This window comes from Salmo salar, chromosome 07 (assembly GCF_965601325.2).
Source record: "Salmo salar chromosome 07, fSalSal1, whole genome shotgun sequence".
In the NCBI taxonomy this organism is placed as follows: domain Eukaryota; kingdom Metazoa; phylum Chordata; class Actinopteri; order Salmoniformes; family Salmonidae; genus Salmo; species Salmo salar.
This window is the reverse complement of record NC_138297.1, coordinates 21,918,114-21,934,677: the sequence shown is the minus strand read 5'-3', so window position 1 is coordinate 21,934,677 and position 16,564 is coordinate 21,918,114. Positions and strand designations below refer to the sequence as shown.

Below are 16,564 nucleotides of genomic sequence, written 5' to 3'. Positions count from 1 at the left end.
ACATTGTACAGTGCCATATTTTCCGTTCCATCTTAACGGAAATCTAGAGGGTTTTTCATTTTTCTTGGAATAGAAACACCACGATATTAATCAAATTAATTAAGCAACATTTCTTGAAATCAGTCCCATATACTATGAACTTACAAAAAAAGGTTTAACATTTCTCTAGTTCAGCCACTATTGAAGGCTATCAAATGCTTCTCAAAGATGCCCTCTGGTGGTCAAACTAGCACTAACGGTACCAGTGGTTGACACTTAAATGACGTGCCATAGAATTCTGCGGCACCATGCAAGCTGTGCCACAGTAACTGTTTTAAAGTTACCATTGGCCTCATGGTGAAATCCCTGAGCGCTTTCCTTCCTCTCCGGCAACTGAGTTAAGAAGGACAACTGTATCGTTGTAGTGACTGGGTGTATTGATACACCATCCAAAGTGTAATTAATAACTTCACCATGCTTAAAGGGATATTATTCAATGTCTGCTTTTTATATTTACCCATCTACCAATAGGTGCCATTCTTTGCGAGGCATTGAAAAACCTGCCTGGACTGTGGGACCTTACAGATAATAAGCAACTTCTTATGTGACCTGTTAAGCACATTTTTACACATAAACATATTTAGGCTTGCCATTACAAAGGGGTTGAATACTTATTGACTCAAGACATTTCAGCTTTTCATGCTTTATTAACCTCTATGGGCTAGGTGGGACGCTTGCGTCCCACCTACTCAACAGCCAGTGGAATCCCGTGGCGCGATATTCAAATACCTTAGACATGCTATTACTTCAATTTCTCAAACATATGACTATTTTACACCATTTTAAAGACAAGACTCTCGTTAATCTAACCACACTGTCCGATTTCAAAAAGGCTTTACAACGAAAGCAAAACATTAGATTATGTCAGCAGAGTACCCAGCCAGAAATAATCAGACACCCATTTTTCAAGCTAGCATATAATGTCACAAAAACCAAAACCACAGCTAAATGCAGCACTAACCTTTGATGATCTTCATCAGATGACACTCCTAGGACATTATGTTATACAATACATGCATGTTTTGTTCAATCAAGTTCATATTTATTTCAAAAACCAGCTTTTTACATTAGCATGTGACTAGCATGTGACTAGCATTCCCACCGAACACTTCCGGTGAATTTACTAAATTACTCACGATAAACGTTCACAAAAAACATAACAATTATTTTAAGGATTATAGATACAGAACTCCTTTATGCAATCGCGGTGTCCGATTTTAAAATAACTTTTCGGTGAAAGCACATTTTGCAATATTCTGAGTAGATAGCCCGGCCATCACAGGCTAGCTATTTTGACACCCATCACAGGCTAGCTATTTTGACACCCACCAAGTGTGGTACTCACCAAACTCAGATTTACTATAAGAAAAATTGCATTACCTTTGCTGTTCTTCGTCAGAATGCACTCCCAGGACTTCTATCAATAACAAATGTTGGTTTGGTTCCAAATAATCCATAGTTATATCCAAATAGCGGCGTTTTGTTCGTGCGTTCAAGACACTATCCGAAGGGTAAAGAAGGGTGACGCGCCCGGCGCGTTTCGTGACAAGAAAATTCTAAATATTCCATTACCGTACTTCGAAGCATGTCAAACGCTGTTTAAAATCAATTTTTATGCGATTTTTCTCGTAAAAAAGCGATAATATTCCGACCGGGAAACCCTGTTTTCGTTCAAAGACGAAAAAATAAAAACATGGAGTTGTCTCGTGCACGCGCCCCCAGTCTCATTGTTCTCAGATCGACCACTATCCAAATGCGCTACTGTTTTTCAGCCATGGCCTGCAAAGTCATCATTCAACGTTCTGGCGCCTTCTGAGAGCCTATGGGAGCGTTAGAAAATGTCACGTTATGCCAGAGATCCCCTGTTTTGGATAGAGATGATCAAGAAGGCCAAGAAATAGTCAGAGAGAGCGCTTCCTGTTTGGAATCTTCCAAATGAGTTCTGTTATACTCACAGACACCATTCAAACAGTTTTAGAAACTTTAGGGTGTTTTCTATCCAAATCAAACAATTATATGCATATTCTAGTTACTGGGCAGGAGTAGTAACCAGATTAAATCGGGTACGTTTTTTATCCGGCCGTGCAAATACTGCCCCCTATCCCCAACAGGTTAATTACTAAACATTTCTAAAAACATAGACCAGTGACACAAAATCTAAATTTAATCTATTTTAAATTCAGGCTGTAAAACAACAAAATGAGGAAAAGGTCGTGGGGTGTGAGTACTTTCTGAAGGCACTGTATGTGCTCTCGCTCTCGCTCTCGCTCACACACACACACACACACACACACACACACACACACACACACACACACACACACACACACACACACACACACACACACACACACACACACCTCCCCCTGCCACCCACCCACACACACCCACCCACACACACACACACCAAGCAGGCACCAGTAGCAGGTGTCTGAGCCTAAGGCAGGGTAAATTCTCTCAAGTGACTGCCTGCACTAAGTAGGCTTGTGGACTTTCTCCTCCTCTGCTCACTGTGGCAGATTAGTGTTAGCGAGACAGCCTGAATGTCCAGCTGAATTCATACGGACTCTTGTTTTCCTCTTTCATTATCTTTAGATCGTTCAATCTGTATGTTTACTATTAATGGCAAGTCTGCTATTTCAAACCTACACGTATCCATGAGAAATAGAGTCACATGAACATTTAAGTGTTCCCATATTACAGTATATTGTTCATTCTTGTCTGCTTTCCCCCCCAACTATTCTCCCTCAGATGTGTATTTTGCTTGGTGGAGTGGGCTTATAAAATAAAACTGTCAGAGACATAAAAACAGGCCTTCCTTTCTTCCACTTTTATATTTCCTTATTTATTGGCAATTTTCCCCCCAAAAAATTGCATGCCTCTTTGTAAAGAAGACTGTTTTGATTCATTTTATTTGCGCTCGCTCATTCTCAAATTTTATTGAAAGAATATGCCAGGTGAGGGCAAGGAGATGTGGGCTTTTAATGTTGGGAAGGTTTGTATTTCATTTTTCAATCAAATTCAGTAAAACACATGGTTTGAATGGAGTAGTTTTGGATGTGTCATCTATCCTCGATCTGTTCTCTGGAGAGATTGAGGTATCGGTTCTCCAAGAGCAATTATAAACTGGGTGGTTCGAACCCTGAATGCTGATTGGCTGAAAGCCATGGTATATCAGACCATATACCATGGGTATGACAAAACATTTTTACTGTTCTAATTACGTTGGTAACCAGTTTATAATAGCAATATGGCACCTCAGGGGTTTGTGGTATATGGCCAATATACCACCCCTAAAGGCTGTATCCAGGCACTCCACGTTGCGCATAAGAACAACTCATAGCCGTTGTATATTGGCCGTATACCACACCCCCTCGTGCCTTATTGCTAAATGATGCTCTTATAACTAATTGTTGATAATCGTACCACTGCCTTGCTTACAGACATACAAATGATGTCCCCTAAGCATTTGGATTATTTTCAATTTGTACAGCTTCATTCTCTTTTTTTAACCCCTTTTTCTCCCGTTTTGTGGTATCCAAATGGTAGTTGCAGCGATGGGACAAGTCTGTAACTCCCGTACGGACTCGGAAGAGGCGAAGGTCGAGAGCGGTGTGTCCCCCGAAACACAACCCAACCAAGCCGCACTGCTTCTTGACACAATGCCCACTTAACCCGGAAGCCAGCAGCACCAATGTTTCGGAGGAAACACTGTACACCTGGCGACCACATCAGCGTGCGCGGCCCACCACAGGAGTCGCTAGTGCGCGATGGGGCATGGACATTCCTGCGCCGCACCATGGGTCTCCCGGTCACGGCCAGCTGCGACACAGCCTGGACTCAAACCAGAATCTCTAGTGGCACACTTAGACCACTGCGCCACTCGGGAGGCCCACAGTTTCATTCTTAAGTATGTAACATGGAATACGATGAGATGTATAGCGGCAACATTTCTGCAATATATTTGTACTATTTCCACAACATTTGATGGAATAAACATCAGTCATACAGCATATATACATGTTCTCGTCATCTTTTTTTTTTTTTTTTTACCTTTATTTAACTAGGCAAGTCAGTTAAGAACAAATTCTTATTTTCAATGACGGCCTAGGAACAGTGGGTTAACTGCCTTGTTCAGGGGCAGAACAACAGATTTTCACCTTGTCAGCTCGGGGATTTGATCTTGCAACCTTTCGGTTACTAGTCCAATGCTCTAACCACTAGGCTACCTGCTGCCCCATTTTATTTAGTTTCATCCACCAACCAATCAGAAACAATGCACACCTACTGTATGCATCACAATTCATCATATAAGACTATGCACCCAACCATCTCTGCAAATCAAACCCACTACAAAAGGGAAAACCAAACAGCATTCCAAAACTGCATTCCCAGAATACCATGCAAAACGCCTGTGCCGCGTGGCATGGCGTGCTGAGCTAAGACCCAGCTGTGGGCATTGACATGACTCCCCTGCTCCATTTCCCATGCTCCATCGCCATAGCAGCTCATGCGTTGCGTGCCTATGGGGGATTGGGACGCGGGGTAGAGGTGGTATTGAGCCTGTGTGGCGGGAACCTTACGCAACATCACCTCGCCTGTGGTGTTAGCTCCCTGTGATTACATCATCAGTGGTCTGGTCAGGGAGAGAGCATATCCTGTGCGTATGTATGTCACCCTCATGCGTATGTATTCGCTGCAGTAAGTTACAGGTGAGGTTGACATGGTTGACTGGTCAATTGTGTTGCGCAATAGCTGTAGCAAGGCATTTCATTGAAAGTCCCAGTCCTGTAGTTTTTACAGCAAATTAACTGAATCCATTTGAGATACCGTACCTGAAGTGTGATAATGGCTAACCCATAATATCAACTCATAACATGAATCCATACTGATCACTTTGATGATGACCACACTCCTTGCACCAAATACATCAAAAATCCCATCCCGGAACCAAATAGTGCACGTCAATTTACATATTGACCCATCTATCGTGCGTCACTCGACTCAATCATTCACTCCAGATCAGTCTGTTTATCTGGCGCTGTTTGTCTCGGACAATTCATCTATCTACTTTATCAGTTAACTGGATTTATCAACTGTGTCCGTCGCTCTCTTTTTCCCCTCTACCTTCCTATCCCCTGTCAGCAGCCTCCTTGCTCGCCCGTTTGGAGGTCAGCCCATTCCGCACCATGGGATACTGAACTGATACTCCCTGGAGACTGAAAGGTCTATTACTCTATGCGAGGGGGGGGGGGGGGTTTGTGTGTGTGGAGGAGTGAAAACAAAGTTGGCAGAGCGTCACCAGGTAATGTTCTGCAGCTTGCCTCCCAAATGCATGTAAAAGCATTGCTTGATACACCGTCATTTAATAAGGCAAGCGGCTAACAAGTGTTGTTTTTGCTTAAAGGAAAGGTTCATCCATTTTGAATTGTATTTTATTTTTGTGCAACTCTGAGTGATGTTCTATCGATTCCCTGGGTCATTTTATGTTTTCATGTGTATCGGAGTTATTGAGGTTCAAGCAGGCAGAAATCCGGCCAGTATGACATAGCACAGTGATAAAGTCGCTCTCACTACACTGGAAGTTAATTGAAATACGTCTTTTAGATCGCAAAAACTTTTATCATACATATCAGATTTCAATACTGGCTGATGTCATAACTCCGGAGGATGTCTTCTCTCGAATGAGCCATTGATCATATTTTTGCAATATTCCTACCTCGAGAAATGTGTAATTTAACGGCGGGTCTAGCACATTTTTCGTATTTGTCTGCCTCTTTAGTCCAGGGTGCATCGCATGGTGCCGTTGCTAGATATATTATAGAAAGGAGATAGCAATCCAATGAATGAAGGAACATATAATGCCCCACCCAGCAGACTGTAGACCAATCGCGTTCACGTTGTCATGCTGCGTCACACGGTTGCTAAGCTAATCGTCACGCAATCCCTTCTCAAAGTCAAATCATTCAAATCAAATTGTATTTGTCACATGCGCCGAATACACCACCTTACCGTGAAATACTTACTTACAAGCCCTTAACCAACAATGCAGTTCAGTGTATATGTTAAGAAACGTGCCCATGTCACGATTCCAAAGCTATACGATATTACAGATAGCAAGTTAATTATCTCACATCTTGGAAAGGTTTTGTAAAAGAAAATATATGTATATTTTTTTGATGAAATTCGTGCTAATGTTGCGTGTTTGAGTTAGCGCTCAATAGACTCCCATTCACTCCTTGAAGGAGAGCGCTCCTTGTTCCAGAATCACCCAGAATGCACAGTGCGGACCATTGATGTAGCATGGGCAACGTTTCCCATTGCCTCAAAAGTATATCTGCCGTTGCAAATGTCAAACTCCACTCTGTGAAGCACATTGATCTGCAGGTTGAACATGGTGAGATTGTAGACTCCTAAATTGATAGCTGTAAAATTGGATATAGGCAATTCCACAGTAACAGAGTGATGCTAAGACAAATATTTTCCCTTTGAAACGTATGCCAAACAAAAACAAAATGTTTGCAAAGTTAAACCATACAACAACGTGGACAAAGACTATTTTTAACAATTTCCACAGAACAAAAAACATTTACTTGAAGAAAATTTGCTAACAGAATGACGGTTTCTGTAGCCCCTATGGGTTGTGGGAAGTAAAACCTCTAGGTTCAGGCATACTGAAGTCACATAACAGAACTCCGCTGCCTTTCCCCGCAGATCATGAAGGAGTTGGACGTCTACGTCGAGATCGATGTCCGACTTGCCGCCCCAGCGGTACGGAGAGGTGTCGTGGTAGTTGGCGATGATGGCCTCGTCCACTCTTGACGCGCGTACGCAGGTCGAACTTGACGATGTTGCGCGCGCGCTCCTTGTTGAAGAACAGTGTGCTATCGTATACTACAACGCGGTGAGGTAGTTAGTACGTGGTCTCGCCACTCTTGACATGCAGGTCAAACTTGACAATGTTGTGCATGCAACAACGTCAATCATTGGTTTTTCTTTGACATACATTTTAAAGTGAAAACTCTGAGTCTCAGCAACAGACTGTGGAATTGCCGATATGCATTTCAGCTGAGATTCTGGGAAAAAAGTAATTTCATTTAAAAACTGCAAGTGACCTACATGTACATATTACCTCAATTACCTCAACTAACCTGTGCCCCCGCACACTGACTCTGTACCGGTACCCCCTGTATATAGCCTCGCTACTGTTATTTTACTGCTGCTCTTTAATTATTATATATATTTTTTTTTTTATACCTGAAACACTTATTTTTCTTAAAACTGTATTGTTGGTTAAGGGCTTGTAAGTAAGCATTTCACTGTAAGGTCTACACCTGTTGTATTCGACACATGTGGCAAATAAAATGTTATTTGATTTGATTTCCACCGGTGAGGATGGTAAAGACTTCACAGCCAAATAACATGACACACTTCAGACCAGGCTGTTAATGAGCCAGCGCAAAGAGTTACCTTGGCATGTCAAAACAATTTTGGGTAGGCTTGATGACTACTTTTAAAGAAGGAGCATCGGAGGGAAGAATTTTTACTTTCTTAAAAAGAGTTATGGCAAGTTTAATGAGAGCAGTCATCTGTCTTTACAAAGGTGACAGGTACCGTAAGAGAGAGAGACAAACTTTGAGAACAGACTAAAAAGGTAAACAAACAACTCTTGTAGTTCTATTAACCTTCTGTCAGAATTATATAGAAAATAATGTAGTATCTAATAAAGAGCAGAAACTAGGGATAACAACTACCCTGAAATACAATCACCGTGAGAAAAAATAACTAACCAATCACGTGACTGCAAACAAATTATTTATTTGTTGAATGCAAATCCTTTTTTTCTCCGACAGTTAAAATGTCTTGTAAAACAACAATGTGACTGCAGTTATTACATTTCCCCACAGCTGTTGTGTGGTTTGCTTGTTTTTTTTCTCTCGTTCGAGGGGTTTAATTAAATGGCAAAAGGAGGATGACACATTGAGGTGTCATATTCCATAGCTAATTATCACCAACTCATACACTCGCAATAGTGCTAACGTGTAACAATACACATACTTCCTCTACATTTACTCTGTTCTTTACTCTCCAATTAAAAAAGCCCACCAATCATAATGTCAAACAAGCTAGGAACATGACAACTGACACTCATAGGCCATGAGTATGAAAGTGAAACCATTTGTATTCAATTACACTTATCGCAACACTGAAATGTGCTAAAATGTATACATTTTGAAAAGTGTTTCACTGACTTAGAGTAAAGACCTTTGAGGAAATGTTAACAAACCGTATGTCTTCTATCCACACACTGTAGCCTCAACAACCTCCTTTTCTCTTCTCCTGCCATCAAAACGACTGCAAGCACTAATAACGTCTACCAAAGATACCAACATTTCTCTGAATTACCAACAAGTTAGTGAAAGACATGAAACATAAGAGCAAAAAAATAAGAATGTGGGCCTACCTGGTCTACCGTCCAAGGCACCAAAGTCCAGCGAGTACTTGACCACGTGGTAATTGTTCCACACATACAGCAGGTTGTCCCGCGGGTTGTAATCCACGGCGGCGATGTACTGGTACGAGTTGGGGAAGGGGATGTCCAGGAAGCCATCTTTACTCAGCTCCGTGTTGTAGATATAGTCAATCTTGTTCCCCGTTGCCTCGTTGTCATCGTCTTCATATACCGACTTCACCACGTAGAGAATCCCGCAGATCATGAAGGAGTTGGAGGCCGAGCGCTTGTCATAGGCGGTGTCCCAGGTTCCTTCCACGCGGAGGGTGTAGGGGTTGAGCTGGCTGATGACGATGCGCCCGTTGTTTTGCTCCGTGGCGTAGATGACCCACAGGCCGTTCTCGTCTACGGCGAGATCGATGTCCGACTTGCCACCCCAGCGGTACGGCGAGGTGTCGTGGTAGTTGGCGTTGGCGATGATGGCCTCGCCGCTCTTGATGCGCGTGCGCAGGTCAAACTTGACGATGTTGCGCGTGCGCTCCTTGTTGAAGAACAGTGCGCCGTCGTATACTACAAAGCCTGTGCCGTCGACACGGTGCGGTAGTTTGTACGTGGTCGTGGGTCGCCCAGCGATGAAGTCCTCTTTGGAGGAGTACTCGGTCAGCGTGTCCGTGCGGTATGGCGTCCAGGGCATGTAGTAGATCTTGTCGGAGGCCTGGAGGGGGTCCTTACACCAGGCACCGGATTGGTGGTCCGACTCAAAGAGGTGTTCGCTCTGGTACACCCCTCGCAGCAAGCCGGGGCACAGGAATACTGAGGAGCCAAAATGGAGGAAAGACAATGCAGAGAGTTACTTTGGCATGAATGGGACATCAGTATTGGACTACTGCAACTAGAAGGACAAAGAGAGAAATCATTGCTTTCACCTCGACTTAAATTATCAAGACATTAACGAAGTTTACAATGCATTGGCTTTAATACCTTGTATTGCTTTATGAATGTTCAATAACAAATAGAACAGGGAAAATACAGTGAGCTCCAAAAGTATTGGGGCAGTGACACATTTGTTGATGGTTTTGGCTATGTACTCCAGCACTTTGGATTTGAAATGATACAATGACTATTAAGTTAAGGTGCGGACTGTCAGCAGCAGGTAGCATAGTGGTTAGAGCTTTGGGCCAGTAATCGAAAGTTTGCTAGATCGAATCCCTGAGCTAACAAGGTAAAAATCTGTCCTTCAGCGCCTAAATAAGGCAGTTACCCCACTGTTCCTAGGCCGTCATTGTAAATAAGAATTTGTTCTTAACTGACTTGCCTAGTTAAATTAAGGTTAAATATATATATTTTTTTAATAAAATAAAATTTGAGGGTATGTTCATCCATATCGGGTGAACCATTACAGCAATTCTTGTACATAGTCCCTTCATTTTAGGGGACCAAAAGTCTTGGGACAAATGTACTTGTTTATTAGTCAAAGGTTTAGTATTTGGTTCCATATTCCTAGTACGCAATAATTACATCAAGCTTGTGACTCTACAAACTTGTTGGATGCATTTGCTGTTTGTTTTGGTTGCGTTTCAGATCATTTTGTGCCCATTAGAAACAAATGCTAAAAAATGTATTGTGTCATTTTGGAGTCACTTGTATTGTAAATAAGACTATGTTTTCTAAACACTACTACATTAATGTGGATACTACCATGGTTAAGGATATGAATGAATCGTGAATGATATTTATGCCACTGATTAAAATTCACGATTCATTCAGGATTATCCTCACTCATGGTAGCATCCACATTAATGTAGACGTGTGTAGAAACATATTCTATTCTTATTTACAATAAAAGTGACAACAAAATGACACTACTTTATTTACCATTCATTTCTACTGGGCACAAAATGATCTGAAACACAACCAAAACAGAAAATGCATCCAACAAGCTTGATGTAGTCGTGTGTGCTATGAATATGGAACCAATTACTTAAGTTTTACAACTTTAATACACAAGTGAATTTTTCCCAATGCCTTCAGTCCCCTAAAATGGGGTGATTATGTAAAAAAAGTGCTGTAAAATCCTCAAGTTAAAGCTGCACTTTAACCTCATAGTCATTTTATAATTTAAAATCAGAGCCAAAGTGCAGAGTCAAAACAACCAAATATTGTCACTATTCCAATACTTGGAGCTCACTGTAGCTGTCAATGTTGATTAAATACATAAAAAACTAAGTTTGAGGCTAATATAATTTCGCAACATACACATGTACATACAGTGAGGGAAAAAAAGTATTTGATCTCCAGCTGATTTTGTACATTTGCCCACTGACAAAGAAATGATCAGTCTATAATTTTAATGGTAGGTTTATTTGAACAGTGAGAGACAGAATAACAACAAAAAAATCCAGAAAAACGCATGTCAAAATGGTATAAATTGATTTGCATTTTAATGAGGGAAAAAAGTATTTGACCCAACCTCAATCAGAAAGATTTCTGGCTCCCAGGTGTCTTTTAGACAGGTAACGAGCTGAGATTAGGAGCACACTCTTAAAGGGAGTGCTCCTAATCTCAGTTTGTTACCTGTATAAAAGACACCTGTCCACAGAAGCAATCAATCAATCAGATTCCAAACTCTCCACCATGGCCAAGACCAAAGAGCTCTCCAAGGATGTCAGGGACAAGATTGTAGACCTACACAAGGCTGGAATGGGCTACAAGACCATCGCCAAGCAGCTTGGTGAGGAGGTGACAACAGTTGGTGCAATTATTCGCAAATGGAAGAAACACAAAAGAACTGTCAATCTCCCTCGGCCTAGGGCTCCATGCAAGATCTCACCTCGTGGAGTTGCAATGATCTTGAGAACGGTGAGGAATCAGCCCAGAACTACATGGGAGGATCTTGTCAATGATCTCAAGGCAGCTGGAACCATAGTCACCAAGAAAACAATTGGTAACACACTACGCCGTGAAGGACTGAAATCCTGCAGCGCCCGCAAGGTCCCCCTGCTCAAGAACGCACACATACATGCCTGTCTGAAGTTTGCCAATGAACATCTTAATGATTCAGAGGACAACTGGGTCAAATTGGTGTGGTCAGATGAGACCAAAATGGAGCTCTTTGGCATCAACTCAACTCGCCTTGTTTGGAGGAGGACGAATGCTGCCTATGACCCCAAGAACACCATCCCCACCGTCAAACATAGAGGTGGAAACATTATGCTTTGGCGGTGTTTTTCTGCTAAGGGGACAGGACAACTTCACCGCATCAAAGGGACGATGGACGGGGCCATGTACCGTCAAATCTTGGGTGAGAACCTCCTTCCCTCAGCCAGGGCATTGAAAATGGGCTGTGGATGGGTATTCCAGCATGACAATGACCCAAAACACACGGCCAAGGCAACAAAGGAGTGGCTCAAGAAGAAGCACATGAATGTCCTGGAGTGGCCTAGCCAGTCTCCAGACCTTAATCCCATAGAAAATCTGTGGAGGGAGCTGAAGGTTCGAGTTGCCAAACGTCAGCCTCGAAACCTTAATGACTGAAGATCTGCAAAGAGGACTGGGACAAGATCCCTCCTGAGATGTGGGCAAACCTGGTGGCCAACTACAAGAAACGTCTGACCTTTGATTGCCAACAAGGGTTTTGCCACCAGGTACTAAGTCATGTTTTGCAGAGGGGTCAAATACTTATTTCCCTCATTAAAATGCAAATCATTTTATAACATTTTTGACATGCGCTTTTTTGTTGTTGTTATTCTGTCTCTCACTGTTCAAATAAACCTACCATTAAAATTATAGACTGATCATTTCTTTGTCAGTGGGAAAACTTACAAAATCAGCAGGGGATCAAATACTTTTTTCCCTCACTGTACACACACACATGATTTCTCATTACACCAGCTATCCACATAATTACAAAAGGCATGTAATCAGTGCCAAAATCAATGTAATACAAAAAGCAATACATTCCATCCACTTATTGCATCCATCCCATCTCCTCCGTGCTATCAGTGGTTAAGGAATAACATTAATATGGATGTCTAATACAGAAAAACAAAACATTAAAAGATTTTGATAAATAGTGCAAGCATAATTATTGGCAGCTGGGGCCCGGGAACACAACAATGACTATCAATATTAATACATGAGAATCTTTTTTTCATTACTTCGGACGCTGGAGATATCTTCGGTCTGTGACATTATGATTTAAAATGCATCTGCGTTCTAAACTAATCAGACCCTAACTGGTTTGTACTCAAATCTTATGAAGCGATGCATCATATGAGTCGATAGTGTGCATCCCTTGCCGAAGGTGATTCTGTTTCAAGATCGATTACTCCTGGACATCCGACTGAGTAAATTTCAAGTTGGCCGTCTTGATAAAAAAATTACATTTGAATTTAAATCCTACTCATACGAATGTAATACACGGAACACGACATTTATTGGAACTACAACAAAACACAGCTTTATCTAAAGGGGAGCAATGACAGTGCCTCTTGAATTTATATTTTTTCAAGTGTTGTAGATTTACTTATGCTCGCTAAAACACTCTAATACCATTTATATGATAACATATATAATCTTATACCATTTAAAATGCAACAATAACACAGATACTGTTAAAAATAGAGATAAGGTTTGAAATAGGTCTATACTTTTAAAAATAATGATTTGACCATAGCATGTGATACTGATTCTAAGAGCAGCACTGGTGTCAAGCGCTAGATGAAAGCAACAAAGAATTAAGATAACTAACTTGGGTGGAAGTGGTAGGCTAAGATTCAGGGTGCAGTACACGAACAATAACAAAAACGGAACGTATGCGAAAGCTTCTATGATTCTGACGGGCGAGGAAGCGGACACAGTCGGTTCTTCCCGGGGATTTGGGCGGAGGTGAAACCAGTGTGCTCGGAGAAGAAAAACAAGCCTTACTCCTCTGTAACCTCTTAAGATTAAACATGTTATCTACTTGCATGTGAATAATATATGGTGATTCCAGCCGTCGACAGCACACCTCTCTTGGCACGCATCTAGACAAGCACAAAAATGCTAAGAGGGTCTCTACGGTTTAAGAAGGCTTTCGAAATCTAATGTGCCCGGTCGGGATTCCTCTACTGACAGGACAGAAACCGGGCTGGTTGTGTCCCAAATAACACACTGATCCAAATTTAAGCTCTGGTTGAAAGTAATGCACTATATAGGGAGGAGGATGTCATTTGGGACGAACATGGAGCTTTGAAGAGGCCGTTAGAAATGGATCCCAACACCCCAGACAAGGAGGTAAGTGACAGTGAAGGTTATTAGAAAGGAAACAAGGAATTAACAAGTGGCGGTGAGAGAAAACATGTCTTAACAATAATAATTGGTGATAATTACAAGCGTTCATTGGTCAGATATGCTCCTCTTTGCTTCAATTACTTACATTTGCATCATCTAGCTATTTAGAGGGAACTCTACTGTGAACAACTGCAAATGACTGATTCAGTGGTTAAACTAGGGGAGTACATAGCATAGCTGGTAGACAGCAGTTGAAACCACAGAGAGCTTATGAAGCCTATATGATCCTATATGTATACTGAACAAAAATATAAACACAACATGCAACAATTTCAAAGATTTTACTGAGTTACAGTTCATATAAGGAAATCAGTCAATTGAAATTAATTCATTAGGGCCTAGTATATGGATTTCACATGATTGGGCAGGGGTGCAGACATGGGTGGGCTTGGGAGGGCATAGGCCCAACCACTTGAGAGCCAGATGTGGAGGTCCTGGGCTGGCGTGGTTACATGTGGTGTGTGTTTGTGAGTCCGGTTGGACGTACTGCCAAATTCTCTAAAACAATGTTGGAGGCAGCTTATGGTAGAGAAATGAACCTTACATTTTCTGGCAACAGCTCTGGTGGACATTCCTCCAGTCAGCATGCCAATTGCACACTCCCTCAAAACTTGAGACATCTGTGGCGTTGTGTGACAAAACGGCACATTTTAGAGTGGCTGTTTAATTGTCCCCAGCGAAAGGTGCACCTGTGTAATGACCATGCTGTTTAATCAGCTTCTTGGTATGCCACACTTGTTAGGTGGATGGAATATCTTGGCAAAGGAGAAATGCTCACAAACAGGAATGTAAACACATTTGTGAGAAATAAGCTTTTTGTGCATATGGAACACTTCTGGGATATTTTATTTCAGCTCATGAAACATGGCACCAACACTACACAAGTTGTGTTTATATTTATGTTCAGTATAATTCTATGGTTAAAACATAACCTGGTCTCAGAGCATTTCATATTATTCTGTATGGAAATCCGAGGCACTCGATTTAGTATGATATGTTACGTATGGTATGTATTAACTTGTGGATGTCCATCACCCATTTCATATGATATGTTATGAATTACAATTCGTATTAAATGTTTTTGTAAAACGTACAATATGTTACGAATTTGCTAAACGTGTGATATATTACGAAATCTAGCTAGCTCACTAACGTTAGCTAAGCTAGGGGTTAGGGTTACGTTTAGGAGTTCGGTTAAAGGGTTAAGTTTAGGGTTAGGGGAAGAGTTAGTTAAAAGGGTTATGGTTAGGGGAAGGGTTAGCTAACATGCTAAGTTGTTGCAAAACAGATATAAAGTAGTAAGTAGTTGAACGGTTGCTAATTAGCTAAAATGCTAAAGTTGTCCGTGATGAGATTTGAACTCGCAACCACCCTACTTTCATTTTTGACAATAGTTTTTGCCTTAAGTAACCATCGGTCTTATGTAACCATAACAAATATAACATATCATACTAAATTGAGTGTCTCGGATTTACATACTCTACCGGTCAAAAGTTTTAAAATACCTACTCATTCTAATGTTTTTCTTTATTTTTACTATTTTCTACATTGTAGAATAATAGTGAAGACATCAAAACTATGAAATAACACATATGGAATCATGTAGTAACAAGAAAAAGTGTTAAACAAATCAAAATATATTTTACATTTGAGATTCTTCAAAGTAGCCACCCTTTGCCTTGATGACAGCTTTGCACACTTTTGGCATTCTGTCAACCAGCTTCACCTGGAATGCTTTTCCAACAGTCTTGAAGGAGTTTCCACACATGCTGAGCACTTGTTGGCTGCTTTTCCTTCACTCTGCGGTCCGACTCATCCCAAACCATCTCAATTTGGTTGAGGTCGGGGGATTGTGGAGGCCAGGTCATCTGATGCAGCACTCCATCACTCTCCTTCTTGGTAAAATAGCCCTTACACAGTCTGGGGTGTGTTGGGTCATTGTCCTGTTGAAAAACAAAAATGATATGCCACTAAGCCCAAACCAGATGGGATGGTGTATTGCTGCTGAATGCTGTGGTAGCCCGCTGGTTGAGTGTGCCTTGAATTCTAAATCACAGACAGTGTCACCAGCAAAGCACCCCCACACCATAACACCTACTCCTCCATGCTTTTCGGTGGGAAATACACATGCGGAGTTCATCCATTCATGCACACTGCGCCTCACAAATACATAGCGGTTGGAACCAAAAACCACCAATTTGGACTCCAGACCAAAGCACATAACTTCCACCGTTCTAATTTCCATTGATTGTGTTTCTTGGCCAAAGCATGTCTCTTCTTATTGGTGTCCTTTAGTACTGGTTTCTTTGCAGCAATTTGACCATGAAGGACTCCTCTGAACAGTTGGGGTCTTCCATTCCTGTGGCGGTCCTCATGAGAGCCAGTTTCATCATAGTGCTTGATGGTTTTTGCAACTGCACTTGAAGAAACTTTCAAAGTTCATGAAATTTTCTGGATTGACTGACCTTCATGTCTTATAGTAATGATGGACTGTAATTTCTCTTTGCTTATTTCAGCTGTTCTTGCCATAAGATGAACTTGGTCTTTTACCAAATAGGGCTATCTTCTGTATACCCCCCACCTACCTTGTCACAACACAACTGATTGCTCAAACACATTAAAATAAATTCCACAAATTAACTTATTACAAGGCACACCTGTTAATTGAAATGCATTCCAGGTGACTTCCTCAGGAAGCTGGTTGAGAGAATTCCAAGAGTGTGCAAAGCTGTCATCAAGGCA

General features: G+C 41.5%; 1 protein-coding gene across 13 annotated transcripts in view; it reads right to left on the bottom strand.

Moving 5' to 3' along the window:
- Positions 1-16,564, bottom strand: part of LOC106608716 (adhesion G protein-coupled receptor L3) — a 314,019-nt gene that overhangs the window by 145,727 nt on the left and 151,728 nt on the right. For all 13 annotated transcript variants that reach the window (XM_045721692.2, XM_082977451.1, XM_082977453.1 and 10 more), the window contains one exon: positions 8,504-9,304. In XM_045721692.2, coding sequence (XP_045577648.2) covers positions 8,504-9,304 — 801 coding nt within the window. The remainder of the gene's footprint in view (positions 1-8,503; positions 9,305-16,564) is intronic.